We start from the raw sequence: 22,691 nt of genomic DNA, 5'->3' as shown, positions 1-22,691 counted from the left end.
TATATACCAAATTTATAAAAATATTTCTAAAGTTATAAAACAGAAAAACATTAAATAAATTGGGAAATTTTATTTCATCTTTACTTCCTTTTTCCTTGTCATTTCTTTTATTATTTTCTTTCAACATTTCTTTAACTTCGAAAAGATCACCATTATAATAGAAGGGTAAGCACTATTGGGAATAAGGTAAGAGTAACACAAGGAAATACTCTGTTTGGAAGCGTCTTTTATATGTTTTTGTGATATATCAATTACAAGAAAATAATATGGCACAATAATAATCGGCTCGTAACGCGCGTGCTTCAAGTCGTTGTCGTTAATGCCCCAGAGAGTTTAAAAAGGAAACAGGAAAACATCGAACGTGGTACTAGTCGAAATCATACACAGTCGCAGTTATAAAACCCGTACGATAAATAACTAGGCTAATCGTGGGTGGAATGTTACATCTTATACATAAATACAAAAGGGACGATTCCGTTCCTGGTGAGGTACGGCGAAACACAGTCTTCTTCGGATATGACGTCGCGCCAATCGGAGCCCACACACGCGTCTCGTAAAAAATACTACTCTTACACTTCAATCGTATCACCTCGATCTGCGTGCGATCTGCTGCTTCGTTGTGTCGGGCACACGAAAGCCACAAAAGCTAGTGCGACAATAGAAAGTATTTTGTTTCGAAAGAAAGCGCGTGATTAAGTTTCAAGTTGAATAGAGTGCCGTACAATTTCACAACCACGGATCTATCTATCAAGAAAGATTTGATGGAAGACCAAATCTGCAACTTCTCGAGCTGAACGCTTAATATCTTAATATCGCTTGGTAAATTACGAATGAAATTTTTAATATTAACTGTGAAAATATTTCCTTAACTTATTTGCACTTATTGAAGCTTGTACTTGCAACAGAAACTGCTAACGCTAGATAAGAAATAACTTACGGTCCTTAGTTTGGGAAGTTTGACGTTCTCAATGAGCAACTATTTTCAAACTTCATCACAGCTGCGTGGTGTGACATACAGAAAATTTTTAAATGCTGAAAATACGATGATCTTTTCAAGAAATCGCACGAATAATTATAATACGTAACTATTATTATTAATAGTATTAAAAGCGACTTTACCAATGATGATCGACAAACAGCCCTATGACTTTAAGTACATAAAAATACGGCAAATTAATTTGTAATTTATATTTGGTTTAGCAATCACTTTGCGCGCGATATAGTTTACCCCTAACTTTCTATAGAGCATTTCGTCCGATCAAAAGTTCCTTCAGAAATTCTTTCTGCGATACAATTTAAATCGCGGCTTATTCAACTTCACGAAGTTAATATTTGCTTTTACAAACGCAAATTTTCATTCATCCCATACATTACATGTCATCGTCGTTCTGCGCAATTCCTGTAAATTGTCATAAATAATAGCGTTTCTCATCCTACGCGAATCATTCGCTTCCAATTGCTCTCACACAATTTTCTCTCATACTTCCTTGTTAAATAAATATTCTTCTCTTTCTCGCATAATTTGCGATTGACAATTGCTCCCTCAATCAGTTACCTTTACTTCCTTTCATCCATATTTGTCTTAAGACTAGGAAAACTCGACGAAGCTCAGAAAACTGACGTGTTTTCCTATTTTGGATTTTTCTCAATTGTCCAACGTGAGATTACGTCGATCAGTTCGTCACGTTATTGTCAGTCTTTTCGTCGTCGTCCAGACTCCTAAACACCAAAAGATCCTCCGTCTCCACCGATTTCTTTCCTTGCATATCAATGTAGGACTGAGGTCGTTCGTTAGGAGGTGTTCTCAGGTCGTTCTCGCTATTGCTGGTCAGGCTGATATTCCTCAACTTTATCGGGCTTTCATAATGATTGGTTTTCAAACTCGGAGGTCGTTCGTTTACATAAGGTGATTTCACAGGTTCCTCGGGGAAGGATGCTATGGATGGCTGCCAGAGCGCCTGCAGCTTATCTATCTTGTCGCATTTTGTAACTGACTCAGAAGATATCCGGCCGAGATAGTTGACGGTATTCGTCTTTAAAATCCCATTGACAATCTCATTATCAACCTGATCGCTACCAGAACCTGCAAAAGATTTGATAAGGAATCCTTTAATCATTAATTGGTCTATTGGATTGTAAAACAGGTAAATAAGGGCCCAAACATCGAAAAGATATGATAAATGTTTTCAGATCAACGAAGATTAATGAGTTTATATAATTAATCAATAAAAATATAATTTTATTAACTTTTCAAAAATAAGAGTCTAGTAGATCCATGACGTTAAAAGTGTAATATATTTTTACGGCAATAGTTAAAGATTAAAGATAATTCGAAATCATATTATCTGAAATCGTTAAACAACTGTTGATAATGATTGAATGAGGTTGGAAATAGAATTTGGAAATAACTAAAAACTGCTAGAATCCAGAAATTTCTTACCTCTGGATTAATTAAAAATATCAAAGGTGATAACAATTATTTATAGACGGCGATATTTCAAATTGACTTATTTTATTTACCACTCGCGCTGTCCAAAGCTTGTAAAGATACAAAGTAGGCTTGATTATGGACGGTTCGTGGATTAAGATCGAGATATTCGACACCATCCTCCAGCATACGTTCCCAATGACTAGTTAATTCCTTGAACGACGGTCGCATACCAGGCTCTTGATGCCAACACGATATCATCAACTTGTATCTGAAAAAATATCACTTGTTACAATCAAACCGAAGATGTTTCCTTAAACGAGGTTGTAAAAAGATAGGAAATGACTTTCGTCTTCCATTTGCGCGCAAGAGAGAATGTACTTTTAAGACGAGCAGAAATAGTTGACCTACTTTATTTTAACTATCGACATTTTTCCAATGCTTTTTTAAAGATATAACTCTTAGTAATAGTTTAATTGAAAAGGATGTGTTTTCACATTATGTTCAAAGATTCAATCATATTTCTGTTTATTACTATTTACTATATATTACTTCGCTTATCCCTTTACATCTCTCTATATTACTTGTTTTGTTACTATGTTATTAATTTAGTAATTTGTATATATACACAACATATGTACTGAGGCTGACTTCGCAGAATAGTGATCTAATCTTCACAGAAGATGAATGTTTCATATGTGATATGAAGTCACGCTAATATAATCATGAAGATTCCCTGTGATAATTACGCACGAATCCCTCGTAATTATGAATATCGTATAAATTACACGCAGGCCTGAGCCCTTTGATTTTATCTGCGTTAGTCAGCTGAATTAACTCTGCTGATCTGTTTGTGTCTATATGACCTAAAATGTAATTTATGTTTTTACTAATATTTTAATATTAAAAAAAATTTTTCGTCATACAGACAAACAGACCAGCAGAGTTAATTCAGCTGATTGACTAACGGTATTTAAGTCCGGTATTTAATGACTTCATTTGTAAGTTCTTTTTTTGTGAAATTTTTTATTTTTTATCGCTTTTTAATATTAACTCAAACAATATAATCACAACTTTGAACCAGCAGGATTAACTTTCAGTTACCACTGATACACTGAAAGAAATGATTGGCTGTTGCAGTAAATTATGGTAAAATATGGCATAGCGTTTTTAATTGGCTGCAACAGCCAATTTTTGGTTGCTGCAACCAATTTTTAGTTGTGTTAGCCTATCCGTAATGTCAGTATAGGATTTCGATTGGTTAACGAAACCAAAAATTGGTTGCTGCAGCCAATTAAAAATGCTATTCCATATTTTACCATCTAATTTGCTGCAGCAGCCAATCTTTTCTTTCAGTATAGAACTTGGAAAAAGCCGAGTTTCAAAGAACATAAATCATAATTTTCTAAAAAGACAATTGGAAAGAATGTAGGAAAAAGAAGAAGAAAAAGAGTGAGAGAAAGAAGATAATAATAAAGAATAATTTTAATAAGTATACAAAGGCACACAACTATGAAAAGAAATAGTTATGTTGAAGGTGGATTAGCAAAAGTAATTTTTATGTAAAAGATAATTACTACAAAGTAAAAAGTGCAGTGTATTTAAAATGTTTCCGTTTAAAATATCTTTGCAAAACAAAAGTTTAATAATAAAAGATATTTCAATTTTAAATGTTTTAGTATTTTAAATCCAAACACATAGTGTTTTGTTTATTGTGAAAAGTTTAAAACTAAAACATCTTTAAGCGTTTAAAAAACGGAGACAAGAATAAAACATTTTTATATCTTAAAATTAAACACTTCTTTTATGAGTGTAGAAACGGATTTTATTTAATAAATGTGTCACTAAGTTAAGTGAATTTAAAATTGATGATCTTTGAGATTAATGAATGTTTGACGCTCTAAATCACCGAAGAGAATTAAGCACTTACAGCTGTTGGGAGCAATTAGACGGCTTCTCCATACGATAGCCGGCCTTTAGTAGATTGTAGAGATTATGTACGTCGACTCCAGGATATGGAGACGCTCCTAACGTGACCAATTCCCACAGGAGCACGCCGAAGCTCCAAACGTCCGATTTGCTGGTATACACATGGTCGGCCAGGGATTCCGGCGCCATCCATTTTACAGGCACTGCAGGCACGAACCGTAAAACCTTGGATAACGCGAAGTAACAAGCGGGCTCGTGCGAGTCATTAAAGGTGTTTTTCTCGCGAATACGCCCGAAAGAGTTACGACCGGATTTACTCCGTCGTGGTTGAATTAGGATCGTTAGGATTAAACCTGTTAAAATATTGTTCGCAGCTCGCAAAATTGTATTTTTCGATACTAAATTACAACTTTTTTTGTCTAATAACGTAAATTTATCATTGTGATGTGAAATAAAATTATAATTTATAAGATTTATTTGATATTTTTGTGATATTATGTTTGTAAGTTGTAATTCTTATTATCAGGAATGAATTTAAGTAATAATTGATTTAAAACGTATTGCTATAATTTGCTACGTTTGCTTCAGTAAGGAGAGAATGTAACGGAAAGTCTGTAAGTTTTGACTCTGAATATAGATTATTAATTAATGGATGATCTTACCTCGTCCTTTGCTTCGCTTCAAATACGCATCATCCTCATATACATCACGAGTTAGACCAAAGTCCGAGATCTTGCAGACTTTACCGGTTGCAAGCAAAACATTCCTCGCAGCGAGATCCCGATGCACCAACTGCAGTGCGGAAGAAACTTTGATTAATTGCTAATGACTTGACCGAGTCCAGTTGAGACATTTCACGACTTTGACTTTCAGAAAGTTGCAATCACATGCTGTTAAATTTCATTAACCAAGTTGCAAGGAAAGTCAATTTGAATACTGCCATTCTGTTACTAATTTTCAGTTAATTCTATTATATAAAATATATTTTAACCATTTTTAGTTTAGATATTTCTAATAAGTTTAATAATTTGGAAAAAAAATCCAAACAATTTTATAAATATTTAGAAATGATATTATCGTACCTTAATATCAGCGAGATACGTCATTCCTTTGCTTATTTGCCAGGCGAACGAGAGAATATCGCGCGGCGTTATGGTATAGTTCAATGCATTATCGCTACATTGCGATTCCTCGCTGACGTTGATCGGCGAAGTGGAAAGCAGAGACATCGGTGCAGGTATTCTATTCTCCGACTCCAAGTGCCGACTGCGCCTCAGATAGTTACTGAAATTTCGTGTAAATTTATCCCATACACCGTGAGCATTATCCGAGAAATTGGTAGTCAATAATCCATCCATTTCTGAGAAACTTGGATTGTCAGGAAGGTGATGGATCTCCAGGCATGTGCATCGCATCCGCGGAAAAATTTAATTACCGAGAGCAACTGGTTTCGCAAAGGTTGTTTACCCCCGACAGTGATGGAATTCCATGTGGTGGAATTCCGCAACGCGATAAATTCTCAGAGTTATTTCCGCGTTTGTAAGTCGGTCGCAATGTCATTCATTTAAACATACATATATATGTATATATAGAACTATTGTTGGCATAAATAGAAGACAAAACTGCTCGACTTTTGATGTTATCTCTCGACTAGACGAGACAATGAAAATACCAGACTACGAATACCAAGCATTAATATCCGCGCGCTATTTATTCATCTCTTTACGTTTAACAAAGAGAAAATTTTCTTTTTAGGTTTCTGGAATAATACGTACATTTATCTAAGTCTTTTGCTAGATTTTTAAAATATATTTATTATATTAGGATGTACACGAACATGAATCTTTATTTTAAAATGATGAGAAATAAAAACACACATATTTCTAACTATTTTATTGGAAAGAACAATTGAAAAAGTTTCTTACAAAATGTTATTAAACTTCCAAAGATGCTCATGTGGGAGTTTAGTTTGGTAACATATGGAAGTTTGATAATTTTTTGTAAGATTACCTTTTTAGTTCTTTACAATAAAGGAGTTAGAAATATGTATGTGTTCGTTTTTATTTTTCACTGAAGGTTGTGGCATGAAAGATATCAGTATTCTATACTTCACGCAAAGTGCATTATGTCGTTAATTATACCAATGGCGACATCATAACTAACAATTTAGTTGCGTAAGATTTTCACGTTTGGTATTTTAGTACAGAAAACTATGTGATATAGAAAAGAAGAAATTCAAATAAGTAATATGAAAAACGGGTGACCAAAGGATGGGATCTCTCTCGCCCAATCCAAAACACAAACTTAAGCATATATGATAAAAAAAAACCGTCGTATCTATATTACCTAATTTTTAAGACACTATTAAAATCTTGAAGGTTCATGATTTGATGCTTTTGTCATTTGGAAATTTTTTATTTTAATAATATAATAAATACATGATTATATAATTTAAAGTTTTATAAATATAGAGGATGTACACCTTTTATATTTATAATATTTCATGTGAATTATATAGTCATATATTTATTACATTTTTAGAATAAAAAATTTACAAATGACAAAAATATAAAATCAAACAGTAATAAATACAATTTCTAATTTAATCTTGAAAAGTTGAGTGTTATTCATCACGCAATGAAAGATAGAATTATCTGTACGTGAGTTAAATTCAATTTCGAAGCAAGACGCACGAATTGCGTCAATCCGCTTCCAACCAGTAGGACTTTTATCGATAAAACCAGAAGCTCGTGAAACGGAAAGGTCATAAATAGCGTCAGGACAGCGGCGGTCGAATATATCACAGCGCGTACTTACCGTAAAGAACCGAATTCGGCGAATTCGATGATGAGGTAGACAGGCGCGCCTGGCGGTGTCGTGCAAGCACCTAATAACCGAATCACGTTCGGATGTTGCGCCTCCTTCAGAAGCTGATACTCGGACAGCAGATCTGCTAGTTCGGAGGTACAGGCGTCTTCCTTCAGAGTCTTCACCGCGACAGTCGTGGGTCCAGGAATTCCGCCGATGTTCATAGCTTTAGCGCGCAAAACGCGCCCAAATTCACCCTCGCCTAACACCTGTTCGATTTTCAGAAGCGACCGGGGAAATTCCCATTTTGGATCCGGCTGAAATTCCACGCAAAAATTCGAACGTTAGATATGTTTGTAATCGATTTCATATTTTACCGCATGAGAGAGAGAGAGAGAGAGAGAGATTAACAGATAACATCTTCAATTTCTCATCTTGAAGTCGTAAAGAAATTTTTAATCATTGATAAGCTAACATTTCGACATTTATGTTTTGTAAACTTGATCAATTTACATTAATATGTGTAATGTTAATTTATTATGTTATTTCAATTACTCTTATTTTAATTGTTTTCTTTGCAACACGTATAATACAATTTGAGAAATCCTGAATGCGAAGATGGAGAATGCATGTACCGATTAATAAATCCTTTCGAGCTTGTTACGATAAGAGCTTTACTCTCTCTCTAATCCAGCGTTACGCCTCGCTGGAACGTGTTTCCAGGTTCGTGTCAGACGATATCTGCTCGGCATTACTTCGCACGAATTGCTTTGTAAAGGATGCGAGTGGATACTCAATTAAACGACGATTCAAGAATGATAATCACGTAGCTAATGAGAAATACCTCTACGAATTAATAGTAACTTTGAATTAGTATCTGCGTATATATTATCCATTGAAAGTTCTGTTATAAGATCCCGAATAAGATATGATCCCAATATCTACCAATTATAGAGATTAATTAATTCGTTAAGAGATTGTGTTTAGAAAATATGAAGAAATAGACATATTTCTGTTTCATATTGCAAAGAATCAAGCTCAGCAGATTTCTCCCGGTAATATGACATGTAGAACTATTTTAAAAAGAAATCCGATGTACTTCCGATGTGTAAATTTTGTAACGCGCCAATTTCGTGGTATTCCAAATAATATTACCGAGTTATTCTTGACATTTTTCTTTAAAAGGATTAGTACTATTTTTTACTGAAGTGATGAAAACTCATAGAGAGCTTATTGTTGTAAAATAATATGGTTTTAATTTCGACCTTTTCAATTTAGCAATTTTTAAAATTGTTGAGAAAATCACACATTTGTCGTAAACAAGAAATTAAATATGATCATGGCTCATACTGCGAGTAAGCAATTTAGCGGACAAAGCTGCGTAGTGTCTATTTTATGAAATTAATTATTAACTGAAGCAGATTAATTTACTCTCTGATCAAAGTCTAGTTATAAAATTACTTTATCCTAAAAATTGATAATGAAATTTGTATGACGTAAAAGTACTCTTTCGCGCGAGTGTCACAAAAAAAGGTTTACCCCTCAAACCCACTGTTCACTGAGTCGCGTACGCCATGTTAGAGCCGATCCGACTTCGTTTCGTCTTTATTGAATAAAAGTGACTTTATCTCGCTAGTGTCGTTTCAAGAACGCTTCCCAAAGAATAGAAATATCGTGAATTCTTTCCACCGACATTTTGCGGCTTCACTTGACTTTTTTCATCAATATTTTTATCGTTCTTTCATTCAATTGTGGATGCTTCAAGCAACGGAATGTATCTCTTTGTTTTTTTTATTAAACAAAAAAGAACAGAAGAAGGATTATTATATTATATATATTGCGTAATAAATATTGCTTCATTAATTTAAAATGCTGTGATATTGCAAAAAAATAAAGATGTATATTTTATTAAATTTTATTATTTTCCTATGTTTTCCATTTCTTCATTTGCATATTTTCAGCTTTTGTGGTATTTGAAGGAAATACAACGCAATGAATTCGCATTCCATTTTAAAGAGAGAAAGAAAGAATTCAGTTAAAAAGTTCTTTTAACTAGATCCTTTTTATGAAATAAGAAGAATTCGCTTAAAATAAGATACTTCGTATTTCAAGATCTTGATAGTCCTGTGTAAAAAACTCCGGCGACCCTCATAACCTCAAGCGTTGTTAATTACGACAAACGATTTTAGAAATTGTTCCCAGATGCGGAAAACTCCGAATCGAACTTTAATTTCGGTGTAACTCTCGGAGCAAATACGAGTCGTGCTAAAAAGTTTTTGAAATTGAGGAGTGAGTGCAGACTAGTTAAGATTCCTGTGCATTCAAAGTAAATTACAGATCTCTACGTGCCAAGGATGGTATCCACGATTGCAGGGCGAGAAGCATGCAGTGGAACACGCGATCGCCCGAGACACAGAAAAGCAACAATGAAAAAACCGACAAAATGAAAAACTACCGGCTTTTATTTCCGAGAAATAATAAAATGCGAATGAATCTCATCTTCCATATGATCCTCTGATATAATTCCCTGATATAATTTACAAAATTCACAAAGTATTATATTCTGAAAGATGCCCAAGGCTCTTAGAAGATTTCCTTCAAAATTTTAGATGAAACCTTAAATTGAAGTAACCTCGATTTCTTATTCCCTCATCAGTAGTCAGCTGGAGCACTATATCTTTCCAAAAGAGAGAGAGGATCTAATAAAATTAATTCTTTCAAGAATACGCAACAACTATTTTGCGGAAATGCGTCTTCCGCGATTTAACGTGATTCTAAGAGATGAGCGATCAAGCACGAACAACGCCATTACTAAACAAATATCTCAGACGAACTTGAAGGCTACGAAGCTTGACCGAGTTTCTGAGACGCGTTTAGATTCCGAGAACCAACCCTCTAGAAGTCTCGCGTTTCTCCGTGCGGAAAGCTGAAAGAGCTTACGCGCTTTAGCACGCTGCTTGTTGGATTACGAGAATGCACGCTAACACGCCAGCACGCACGTACGACGTATCACGTGCGGAAGGCGACTGCACGGAAAAGTCTGCACATCGTGTACAGTTGCAGACACAGCTGCGGTAAAATTTTTATGATTTTTTTTCTCGCGAGAAGAGAATTTATTAAAGAAATAAATAAATAAAATGAGAAATTTATTTTTCAGTGGAAAAATTTTCCATCACGCAAAACTCGTTGGTAAAAATGAAGCTGTATGATCGCTTCATTCGCACAAATATTGAACAAACTGTTTTATTTATTATATGTATACATGACTAGAAACAATGAATAAAAGAAATGAAAAATAGAAACTTCTTCTCTTGAATTCATATGTGAAAAAGAATTTATAATTCGTTCGGTCCGTTTTTTGGCACTTTCTTCCTTTTTCAAGCGCAATACAAATGTATATTTTGAAAACAAACTTGTAAAAAAGTGAAATACTTTTATATTTGTAAAATACTTTTATATTAATAAAACATTAAACATATATATTAATTAAAAAATGAAATTTAATATTAAACTATAATTTCCTTTTTAATAACAAATGTTCATTGAATTATGTCTGAAAAATTTACTTGCAAACCGAATTGCAAGATTAATTTATTAATTCAAAGACGTGATAATTTAGATGAAAGCGGCTTACGGAATAATTTTATTACTAAGAATAATTTTATTTAAGAACTGTGTTAAAGAATGCCTTTTTATCTTTTTATCATTCGCTTGAAAGTCTGCCGTGGCTAGATAACACTGGTTAAAGTAATAAGAAAGTTTCCGCAACACACACACACACACACACATACTTTGCAGACTCTATATCTTAGATAACGTCTATTCATGTAATATATCGAGGATCAGAATATAATTAGGATCTATTATAATTTCAGTGAACTTAATAGTTGCTGTTATAAACGTAAAAGTATGTATCTTATACCAATTGTCGTGTCTTTATAATCAAATAAAGATTATGTAATATTTTCTTTATAAACGTAAGTACTTTTTTTATGACGTGGAATAGAGATTTTATGACACGGAAATCTTTTAATAGAATTATACAAATTTTAATTGAAAATTTTTCAGTACAAGAATTAAATAAGCCTATATAATTTATATGTCATTCTTATGCTAATTGTAAGTCTTCTATTTCTAGTAGATAATATCGGTAAATATTTTGAACGAATTAAAAGATTTCTTACCGGGCATGCCTTAGGTAACAATAGATGACGATTCGCCGCCGTGAACGTGTCCAGACCGATCAGGAGACCATCGCCACGATCGATGTAGTCGGACGGCAAAATACCAATACCATTTGCCGCATCATCCACCCTGTGTTTGCATTCCCGTCGAGCGCCCTTCGCCGCCATTCTGGAACGCAGAGCATCGCGATGCGGAAGACGAGTTATGTTGGCTTATGAAGCTATTTTGGTTTGTGAAGTGAAATAGGATAATTGGAGTTGAGCTAACTGTGCCATTATCAATTATGACACTGGAAATTATTTTACACTTCTATAAGCAAGTAATTATTAATTATAATGTGATGGCATAATTAAATATAAAATTAATGTTTTTTAATTAAAAACAATTTTTAAAAAATATTACAGTAAATATTTGATCGCAAAATAAAATAAGCTTAATTTGAGATGAGAATGACCAAATTTGACGGTAATTTACTCGGTAAATTATGGTAAATTAGTCAGTAAATTTGGAGGCAGGCAAAATGGTAATGTTAAAAAATTATAAAAATAAAATAATTCGATGTAAAAGCATTTAGCCTTTAGTTATTAAATTCAAAATGCTTTATTTAACTCATATTTTTATTTTGATATTACATATTGGTATACAATATAATATATTGTATATCACAATATGTAATATATATTAATATGTAATATTATTTCTTTTAATTATTATATATTGAATATATGATAATTAAGAGAGACCAGATACATAGTCTAAACTAAAAGAACTTCAAATAAATTTTTTTATTAAGATTCTGAAAAAATGTAACAGGTACAGTAATATTGAAATATTTTGTAAATATTGTTGATTTTTTAAATTTATATTTTTATATTTTTTATTTTACAATTAAACTTATAAAACTTAAAGACAGTTTTTATTAGAGTAAAAACAAAGACACAATATACACCGTAATTTTACCGTAATTATCAAATTGAATTTGACAGTAATTTTTTACGCTTAATTTTTCTCCCTTTATTTCGATCGAATCATTTAAAGATGTATTAATGCAGCTTATCAGAAGTTGGTCTATTGTAGTCACTAGTTACCCTGAGAGAGAAATTCTAGTAGACATTGACCCAAATTCGAAAGTTTAGATAGCATGCAGGTTTGTGAGTTTAAATTACATATACAGAGTATGCCAGCGTCCGTAATACCTCTCGCAAATTTAATAGAAATTTACTTTGGTAAAAAAGTTGAACGTCAAATTTTTGAATACATTTAATTTTATTTTCTTCTAGTTGACAATTTTCGAAAAAAAAATGATAAAAAACACGTACTGACATAAAATAACCAAATCAAATTATTTAAAATTCACGGAAGGAATGAAGATGAAGGTAATCGATTGCAAGCTGCGAACGTAAAAAAAAGTGCCTTTGCAACGTACATATCATTGAAACTTTCTCAATTCCGCTCTTTGCGAGAAACTTTCGAGTTCGACCTTATCTGGATGAGTTAAACAAATATATTCTTTCTTCTTGTGAAAAATCCTCTCGATTTGTATTTCTGCAATAAATCCTTTAATAAATGTTAAAAAGTTATAAAACTTAAAAAATACTTCCAGTGATATATAATAATAAAGAAATATACATTAATTAAATCGCAGAAACGGAATGAACGTAAAGCAGTGAATTTATCTCGCAGATAACAAAGATTTTATGGATCATAAACTTGTGCTATCTACGCGTTACTTTTAGGAACGACACTTTGACATTTTGTTTCGGTGTTAATAAATATACATTAATCTTCACAATTTCACATCTTCGTTTTATATTTATGTATTATAACCCCAGAAAGACCCAGATTAAATGAATCACGTATCCCGGTTACTATAAGCTTCGCAATGCCCTTAATTCCTTGTAAACATAAGATTCAAGTTGATAAGCTCTGTGGAAGCCACTAGTCCAGAAGCGATTCACTAAATCCTTTTAAGACCCGTGCGAACGAAAAGACTTTTAATAAGATATTGTCACGTTCTACTACCTTAGGTATATCTTAACAATATTAGATCTTTCCAAGCAAATTTTAATATTCTTTACAATTAATGTTTATTAGTTTAATTTTAACCTACCAATAAATGATGAGTCAAATATATATATATATATATATAAAATATACCATATATAAGCAAATTGTATAATATTTAAAACTCAAAATTTAAATATTAATCGGGCTTTCGAAATTAAAAACAATAATAAAGTATACGGATAATGAGAGCGTTAACACAGCGCGGAAATTGGTGTGCAATTCATATAATAGTAGTCAAATGATATTCACATAATATATTAATAATGTACAATGATTGTCGATACAAACTTATTTGGACGTTTCGGTTTAACCATCATCTTCGGTTCAACCTTCAAACCATCATCAGCAAATTCGTAGATAATTTTCATAGATGTCTTGACAACATTTTCGGACTATTTTGACTACTATTATATGAATTGCGTACCAATTTTCGCGCTGTGTTAACGCTCTCATTGCTCGCATACTCTATTATTTTGTATAATATTTGTTCGTGCAAGAAGGATTTCGTCAAAAATTGTGTGCTAAGGAAAAGTTTCATAAAAAATTATTTATAATGTTGCATTATTTAAATCATATTAATAAATAATTTTGTCATTTTGTATAATTAACTCTCTGTTTGGCTTCTTACCTATATCTCCACGTAACAAGTGATCCTACAATCACGATCAACACAAATAGACTAGCCCCAATGACACCCATCATACACGTGGGGCCGCACGGTCCGCTGGACGCTGCAGAAGCGTAAAGGACAAGCATTAATACTGTTTGATAGAGTGTAAAATAAACCTTTTGATACAACAAAACCGCAATATTAAGAGAAAAGATCACGTAAATTTATTTTTTCAACCAAAAGCTTTCTAGTTACAGAGTGGAATGTTTAATGTGGCATATTTGAATGAAATATAATATATTTCGTAGTTTTTAATTTCGAAACTCAATACTCCTATAAATATTGTAACAACTATGCTTAGGCTATCAATGACTCTTCTTTGTGACTTAGAATTGTCCGGTACGTAATTTCTATGGGAAAAGAATGGCGAAAAAGATGAGATGACCGACCTTTGCGTGCACCCGGCACAACAACCTCGTTTCCCGGATTACGTAATTTTTCGGTGCCAAGTCGTTCCTCCCTTGTTGTTCCAGGTACGTCATTTCCTTGTTGTAAAAAGGAGTTGATTCCGCAGGTGCATTGCAGTAGATCATTGCAGGTGCAGGTATTCAGACCGCTCTTTATGCCACGGCCATTGCTGTTCATATGAGCGAGCAAAACGTCAGCTAAAAACGCGAATACAACCACTTTTAGATCGATCGAATACCTCTCGGGGACGAGTATAGTAATCCTTTTTCAATGGCTCTTAAGCTCTTTGAACGAGACGTTACTGCGACAACGCGAAATCCTTTTATATAGAAGACTTTCGAACGAAAAGAACCGAAAGCAAACCGTATATCAAGACTGAAGATTTAAAACACGACTATATATAATATTTTTTCTACATGTATCCAGAATATTTATTTTTAGAAATATTTAGAAATTTAGAGATTCTGAATTTTAAAAGTCTTTTAGAAAGAAATTTTCTTTTTTTTTCCTCTTAAATAATTTACTATTTGATAATTTATTTTTCACAATACTATGATGAAAGTGATTCCTCACGTATCGATACTGTAACATTTTTACACGGCCGCGACTGCTCTAATCCGATCGACAAAACAATACATGCGACTCACATTCGGAGATGCAGTCTTGCGGACATATATGTGGAACGTTGAGTTCCAGTTCGTCGCATTCGTTGTCCGGGCAATACGACAAATTCGGAGAACAAGTGGAATAATATTCCGACATTTGAGTGGCGTTGCTGTTCCTCCAAATGCATCGATCGGTAAAATTACCCTTGCTGCACATAAATTCATTATTAAAGTCCTCTTAATTATAATACAGTCATACAAAAAGAGATTCATATAAAGTGTTACAAGTTACTTTCTCAGAATTATTAAGAATAGCTTCCATTATATAAATCATAGTGTATTAAACGATAAGAAAATTATTTTGACAAATTCATTCTCAATCATAAATTATTTTATCATAAATTTAGCCTTCGTCGAATTAAAATTAATTTAATTAATATTTCATTAAAAAGTATTTTTATTTTCAGAAAAATTAAATATGTGAATCTAACTTAGTAATGAAAACTATAATTAAGAAAAAAAGATTATATAAAATATAAACGAAGAAAAATTGTAGTACTAGATTAAATGATATGGAATAATTTTTTAATAACTTTTTAAAATAGCAAACATTTCTTTCAAAATAGTACCTGCTAAAAAGATTGGCATTCTTTTAAAATGAAGGAAATAAATTAAAATGTGGAAAAAAGTTATAATTTTATATATTTATTTTTTATAACAAAGAAAAAAAAAGGATCGAAAAAAAGCGATTAACATCTTTTACCTTATCATATCAGAAAATGGTAATTGTCAAGAGGAACATAGAGAGCGAGTCAAGTGGAATTTAATGGAAGAGCCATAAACCTGGACGCGCTATCATCCGAAAAAGTCGTTACGATGAAATTGTGCCTCACGGCGTTTTTCCGAAGAAAATAACGAAAGTAATGATCCAGTCTCCCCATTTATTTTATTATAGAAAATCACCGTCAATTCCGAGACACAATGATAGTGCGGATTCGATATAAAATAGATTTGCTTTGTATAAAGGATCGTCATCGTTCAGAAGTATTTTTCATTAGCTTTTGTCTATAAATCTATTATTTAGTTTAATTTATTAGACTGTAATGACTTAAATATGCTTTCGCATTTTTTTCTCAAGCAATGTAGATCTCATTTAAGATTTTTATAAAATGAAGATTTGAACAAGAGCAATTTTCAAAATTTTTGATACTGATAGGAGCAAGTGGGATTATGCAGCATTTTCCAGTGTACAGGTGTAATTATAAAGTAAGATATGCAACATGGAACGCAGGCACTCTGTGGAATGCGTTTCTGCTGTTAAATTCACTAATGACGAATTTATACCGCTTGGAAATTAAAGGGAAAGTTACTGTCGTATATAACATAAGAAAAACTGCTCAACAAAAAGTTCTGCAAACATGATAATCTTCGAGTTACAAACAATTAAAATCAATTATAATCCGAATACTAATTAACATTATAAACTCTACTGTTTACACATAATCACTATTCATCGATCATTTTTATATTGATTGTATATTTATTGACTATTATCAAGATTATTAATATTAATTATAATAATTATAAAAGAAAATTATAAATTATACTTTAATCGCGATATATTGCGGTACAAAATTCCTACTAAGGATTTTTGTAGTACTTGTCGTTTAAAAGGATTACGATTGCTCAAAGGGCTCATTCAGTCTGAGGAAAAATAGATGGTACACACCTCAAGACTCCGCTGCCGATTCCGCAAGATTTTTCACATTCCTCGCGCGTTTCCGCATTCGCGCATGTGTGCATCTTCTCTTGAGCCAATTGTCCACACGTACCGTTCTTCAATTGTGGTACATCGATCAGATTCACTCGCAGCGTTTTGGTCGTCGCGTTACCATCTGCTCCGATCCATCTTAATTTCAGTCTGGTGAACACACCGATATTTTGTATTATGCTCATGTGACAAGAAAGTTCGCTCTGAACGAGCGAAATGTCGATACTCATCGACCTGGTATGATCGAGAGACGAAAATCTTCTCACACCAATAACCTTAACATTTTACGCGCTTATAATATTACACTGTTCAATTAAATCAATTAAAAAATTCTGACAGCAAGTATATTCTTAATCAAGGCGATAAGAGTACAATCTAAAGTATACTGTTAAAGTTTTATTTTATTGATCTTCTAGTAAAAATATCTGAAAGATATAAATACCTTTAAAGCTAGATCTTAAAATGCTTTTAAATAATTCAATCTTGACTCACTATATATGATATATATGTACTTGACATATATACCACAATTGTAGTCTAACGTGAAATATTTCCGAACTAAACACAATTAAACTACTATACTAAATTTCGCGAATTAAATTAAATTCTAATAATTTCGATGCTCAATCAAGCATCATATTTCAAAGATATTAATATGCTGAAAAACTGTAATTAAACTTATTACGAAAAATATTACCTTGGCCGGGAGTCAGTATATTAATATCTTTAGTTCAGCATATTAATATCTTTGAAATATGATGCTTGATTGAGCATCGAAATTATTAGAATTTAATTTAATTCGCGAAATTTAGTATAGTAGTTTAATTGTGTTTAGTTCGGAAATATTTCAGTGCACAGTTCGTTAGACTACAATTGTGGTATATATGTCAAGTACATATATATCATATTTAGTGATTCAAGATTGAATTATTTAAAAGCATTTTAAGATCTAGCTTCGACCGTATAGGGTTCTTATTTATCGATTGTGTCTCTCACATACGCGGTCTAAAAATTATATTATTAAATATCTTTAGTTCTTCAGATATTTATAAGAAATTGACCGACAGAAAATATTGTAACTTCTTATGTTCTATAGAAATATTTGCGGGAATAACGCTAATAACATTTTGCTCTTTTTATATAGAAATGGCTAATTTAACTATTGGAAATAGTTCACTCCTTCACATCAGGTTATTTACAGAAGACGGTCAGACTTACTGAACAGTGTTGGGCTCGAATCGTAGCTTAGTTTCATCCGACACGTAAATGATGCCGTCCCGTTGAGTGACGTTGAAAGCACTCGAGCCGTTCAGGACGAAAGTTATCGAAGGATGCGGCTTCGTAGTGGGTTTCGCCACACGTAGATATCTGGGTGAAATCCTGGCTATCTTCGCATTCGTCGGATACGAGAACGTCGCGACAGTTGACGGCGTTGAAGTTGTTAAAGCTTGATGTACTGGCCCCGTCAAAGTTATGCTGATATTTACCTAAATAAAAGAAAGTATGAATTATTGTCGATCCTGTCCAAATAAAATTTTAAGAGAAGAAAAATTATGTAGATACTTATTATGTTATTTTCATTTGTGTATAATAATTGTGTACTTTTTATTAATGTTTCTAATTAAATTGACTTATTTATTATTTCATTTTTATCAAACAACGTTTCATCATGCTATTGTACGAGTATAATCCTTTAAAATATTTTTTTATTCATGTAAAAATATTCGTATAGTTGGAAGCTTTTCTTGTAGTAGAAGCATACATAATGATTAATGATATGAGAAGCATTGATTTCCTCTTATAGAATAAAAAAAAAGACGAGAAGAAATATTATTACTTTGAATTGCTCTAAATAAATTTCTCATTTTATTTTTATCAATGCAACTTTTCATCTATATAATTTTTTGACATAATACTTTTTCACATACATAAGATTTATTGTTTTTTAAATACTGATTAAATTGTTTCTTTTACAATATTATAAATCGTAATTATTTTAAAACTAGATCTTTTATCACGTCTAAGGTGTGTAATGGATTGTTATATGAAATGAGATTAGGACAATTCTCGTCACGACTAGAAGGGATCTCGAAAGAGATTCAAAGGATATCTTACCGCAAAAAATCAATATTAAAGACTATTGCAGGTGCAATTGCTACATGACGCTCTTTATTAGAATTTATCGTCCATTTCTTGGTATACTCATGAAACGATAGTGGGAAAAATCCTTCTTGGCACTTAAATGCGTACCAATCTTTTTTTTAACGCGTATAGAAATTGCGAATAGATCTTTACTGCAATTTTTTTTATACCTAATTCAATATTGCTATTATGTTTTTAATTTTCCCACAAAAAATTCTTTTAATATTAAATTATTATATAATTATATGTATAATTATATATATAAATTTTTATGTGATTTAAAACATCTAGAAACATATTTCAATTCTTTATTTAAGAAGAAATAATGCTAAAGAGAAAATCGAATAACTCCCAACGCATATTTATAATGAGAGTAATTTGAAGGATGTGTTTCCATGGTTGAAGATTAACATTCAACTACGAAAACGTTAAGATATTGCGTTTCACGAGAAAAGACATGATTACCCAAGAGGATCGTTGATACTTCAAACACGGCCTGATTTAAGGGTCACGGGATATATATCAAGAGCAGGTCGCTGAGGTCGCTTGGATATCGGCGTCGAGATTTATTTTCTCGCGTGGTTTCAATTTAAGCAGCTAGTCGTGCGAGGCGCGAATGATATAGGGTATCCATTAAAGGTGCACGATGAGCACGGCTCGAATTAGAACGAATACCATCCGATTATTATCGCTTTCGCATACCATTCTACAATCGTTATCCTCTTTTCAATTACATATCAGAGTGACATATGTTCCACACGTGTGGCACAATTGTGCGAGTGGAATTTTATTAGATTTAAGATTTCTTGATGAATCTGTCGATTTGTAGTGAGAAATTAATATAATTTTCTCTTAACATATTTAGCGTTACATATATTTCTATCAAGACATTTATAAATCTATCATTATTCTATCAAATCTAAAATCTTATTTTTCAACGTGACACATTTAACTTGTATATTAAATAATTTTGCAATTAAATCTATTATGTTAGAAAACTAGAAAAACTCTTTAGCACCCAGTCAACACGGACCGAAAATAATATAACGTCAGTGTTATAATTTCGTACTCTACAATATAAATGTAATATAAGGCATAGTATTACATAACAGTTATATTGTGGAGTCCGAAATTATAACATTGACGTTATGTTACTTTCAATTTGTGTCAACTGGGCAATCTTAAATTCATCGAGATTTCAGTTTCTTTATTTGATATTTAACTTAATTTTTTAACTTAATTATGTGAATTGACTACAAATTCTGTTAGATATATCTAAATGTTTAAGCATTCTCATAACAAAAATTATAGATAAAATATTTGGAAATTGCATTCTAACGCGGATAATGCATTTATTCGTGCATATTGCGCTTTGTGTCGCAATTCCGGAAGTTTCGTTGCGAATTTCAACATATCGACCGGTCAGTCAGATTATCTCAAGGATTACCTCGATCGAACGAATGTTTCTTTTCCAAGCACAAAAAAATTTCTAGAAAGAGACATCATTCGTTTGTCAAGAAAAACATCGAGAGCCGCGTTAACGACTCGCATATTATTCGAAACGAAGCTCGACAATAAGTGACTTAAACTCATACGCCAATTTCAGATGGCGCAGGTATTTAATCCGCGATTAGCCGCCTCCGCGAAATCAATGCCGCACCCCAAGGAACCTCTAACAAGGCGAGATTTCACCACCTAATTGTTTAATGGCCTCCGATTATACGGCGGAGCGAGGATTACGGATGCAAGGCACACGACTAATGGCCATTAATGAGTCCTTATCTTTCGATTTCCTCGATACAAGCTCAGATCGATGTCGTTTTACGCCGATTGGAAGTGGATTCGACGGACGTGAGAGGAAATTTGCATTTAAGAGAGAACGCTCGTATTTATGCAAATATTGAATACGCTTTGAGAGAGTGCGTTGGAATTAATTTAGTTTTGAAATTAACAAAGTAAAGCTCATCCCCATTGAAGCCGATCACGTCGTTTAGTATACCGGCTTTTTCTTCTACTTTTTATAAAAAAGTAAAAGAAACTAGTATGCCGATCGCCTTTAATGGGGACGAGTCTTAAGAAATTGGTTGATAAATATTTTTATTTCAAAAAGGGCGGAGCTTTAAAAAGAAATCTCAAACAATAAGAGAATTTAATTTAACAAAAAATGATATTATTGTTTAATTTAACAGTTATTTAATTACATATTCTAGTATAGCGAATTTATCTCTCTCTCTCTCGTTGTAACAATTAAACTTAAATTTCAGAAGTCGTTATGATTATCGGAGCGATTTGTACTTGCTGTAAATGAATGAAAATAATCTTTCATGGGGATGAAAGTTTCACGTTTCACGTAAAGTGTCATAGATCTTATGAGATATCACGGACGTCTTAGTCTTCTCATATATAAAACTAGGTTCTCCGCGAATTATGGGATCAGTACGGTACACTTTCGCCTCGAGTTTTGCCAATGCCGTTTACAAATGACATACGGCGGTGAGATATCGGGGGACCTCTGCCGATATTACGAAATTTATCGATGCGAACTTTTTTAATCGAACAATAGATTCCCAATGCGGCACGTTGCACATGTGCTTCGTTCATTTCGAATGAATAGCCAGTGCATTACGAAGAGCTCTGATTTGATTCTCTGATACATCGATTAATTTTTAACAAATGTTTTTTTGAAGCAGAATCGTAGCAAATTGCAAACATCGTTCTTTTCTGTAATTTCGGTTCTTATTTAGTATTTGTCTTGTTATAGAAATCTAATACTGGCCAATTTAATACTAAAAGACAGTAATTTTTTACTTATTTTAAATATTAAAAGCATTTGTAGTGCTATTAGTACTTTAAATAAGCAATTAATTACTGTCTTTTAACAATAAATTGCCCAATATTAGATTTCCGTAAAGATACTATGAAAATCTGATTTTCAAACTAACTATTTGAATACAAACAAAGTAAAATAAAATATCTATCCTTCTAGGTCTCTAAACTATCAGAGAGATTATAGAGGCAAACTTTGGAGCATTCTGATCTTTAAAGTGCATTGAGGAAAGTTAAGGAACTAGGCTTTTACTCTACCACATGCTGCCATGCTCAAAATCGGCTCTTAAGTTAACTTGGCCACTGTCCTTTGACACATTGCAAATGAAGCAAGTAGTTGAAGTATCTTGCCAATGAGTGTTGATGACATAGAATCGATACTGACTCACCGAATTTGCCCCGTATCCTGCGAGAAGCGACTCATCCTTGACTTGAAGGACTACACGATACGGTGATTTCGGTAACAACGTCTTCTCTGTAATAATCCCTGAAAAATATATGAAACGAATTTCCGATTACGGACGTAGGAGATACACGCCAGCATTTGTCAACTGAAATGAAATGCGAAATGAGGACGGTGCTTGAACAAATGTTCGATACTTACTGGGAAAAATGCCGGTGGAAGGCACCTCATCCGGACGCATGTGATGTTCGATTGGCAAAATGCTGTAAGTGATGTTCAAAGCTTTGGAGGTATCGTCAAGCAGACGAACGCTATACTGGTTGCTGGTCACCGCATCCGCGTCTCTCAGGATCAAATAATTCTCATCTACCAATTGATAACCCTGTAAAATAAATATTTTATAGGGTTAATAAACAAGACGCTCGCACGGAATTCGGAAGATTCAGGTT

The 22,691-nt window shown here is 32.8% G+C and overlaps 1 protein-coding gene across 1 annotated transcript in view; it reads right to left on the bottom strand.

Annotated features, from left to right (window-relative positions):
• Positions 1 to 214: 214 nt before the first annotated feature.
• The window catches only part of Ret (protein kinase receptor Ret oncogene), a 59,858-nt gene continuing 37,381 nt past the window's right edge, over positions 215 to 22,691 (bottom strand). The window contains exons 7-20 of the mRNA XM_018445213.1: positions 22,444 to 22,624; positions 22,229 to 22,326; positions 18,090 to 18,358; positions 16,830 to 17,021; positions 15,143 to 15,309; positions 14,477 to 14,692; positions 14,046 to 14,148; positions 11,350 to 11,518; positions 7,175 to 7,482; positions 5,440 to 5,641; positions 5,020 to 5,149; positions 4,359 to 4,560; positions 2,521 to 2,699; positions 215 to 2,083 (exon numbers count right to left, since the gene is read on the bottom strand). Of these exons, the coding sequence (XP_018300715.1) occupies positions 1,674 to 2,083; positions 2,521 to 2,699; positions 4,359 to 4,560; positions 5,020 to 5,149; positions 5,440 to 5,641; positions 7,175 to 7,482; positions 11,350 to 11,518; positions 14,046 to 14,148; positions 14,477 to 14,692; positions 15,143 to 15,309; positions 16,830 to 17,021; positions 18,090 to 18,358; positions 22,229 to 22,326; positions 22,444 to 22,624 (2,826 nt within the window). The 3' untranslated portion in view covers positions 215 to 1,673. The remainder of the gene's footprint in view (positions 2,084 to 2,520; positions 2,700 to 4,358; positions 4,561 to 5,019; positions 5,150 to 5,439; positions 5,642 to 7,174; positions 7,483 to 11,349; positions 11,519 to 14,045; positions 14,149 to 14,476; positions 14,693 to 15,142; positions 15,310 to 16,829; positions 17,022 to 18,089; positions 18,359 to 22,228; positions 22,327 to 22,443; positions 22,625 to 22,691) is intronic.

This window comes from Mycetomoellerius zeteki, unplaced genomic scaffold (assembly GCF_001594055.1).
Source record: "Mycetomoellerius zeteki isolate Tzet28-1 unplaced genomic scaffold, Tzet1.0 scaffold156, whole genome shotgun sequence".
Classification (NCBI taxonomy): domain Eukaryota; kingdom Metazoa; phylum Arthropoda; class Insecta; order Hymenoptera; family Formicidae; genus Mycetomoellerius; species Mycetomoellerius zeteki.
This window is presented reverse-complemented; position numbering and strand designations above follow the sequence as displayed.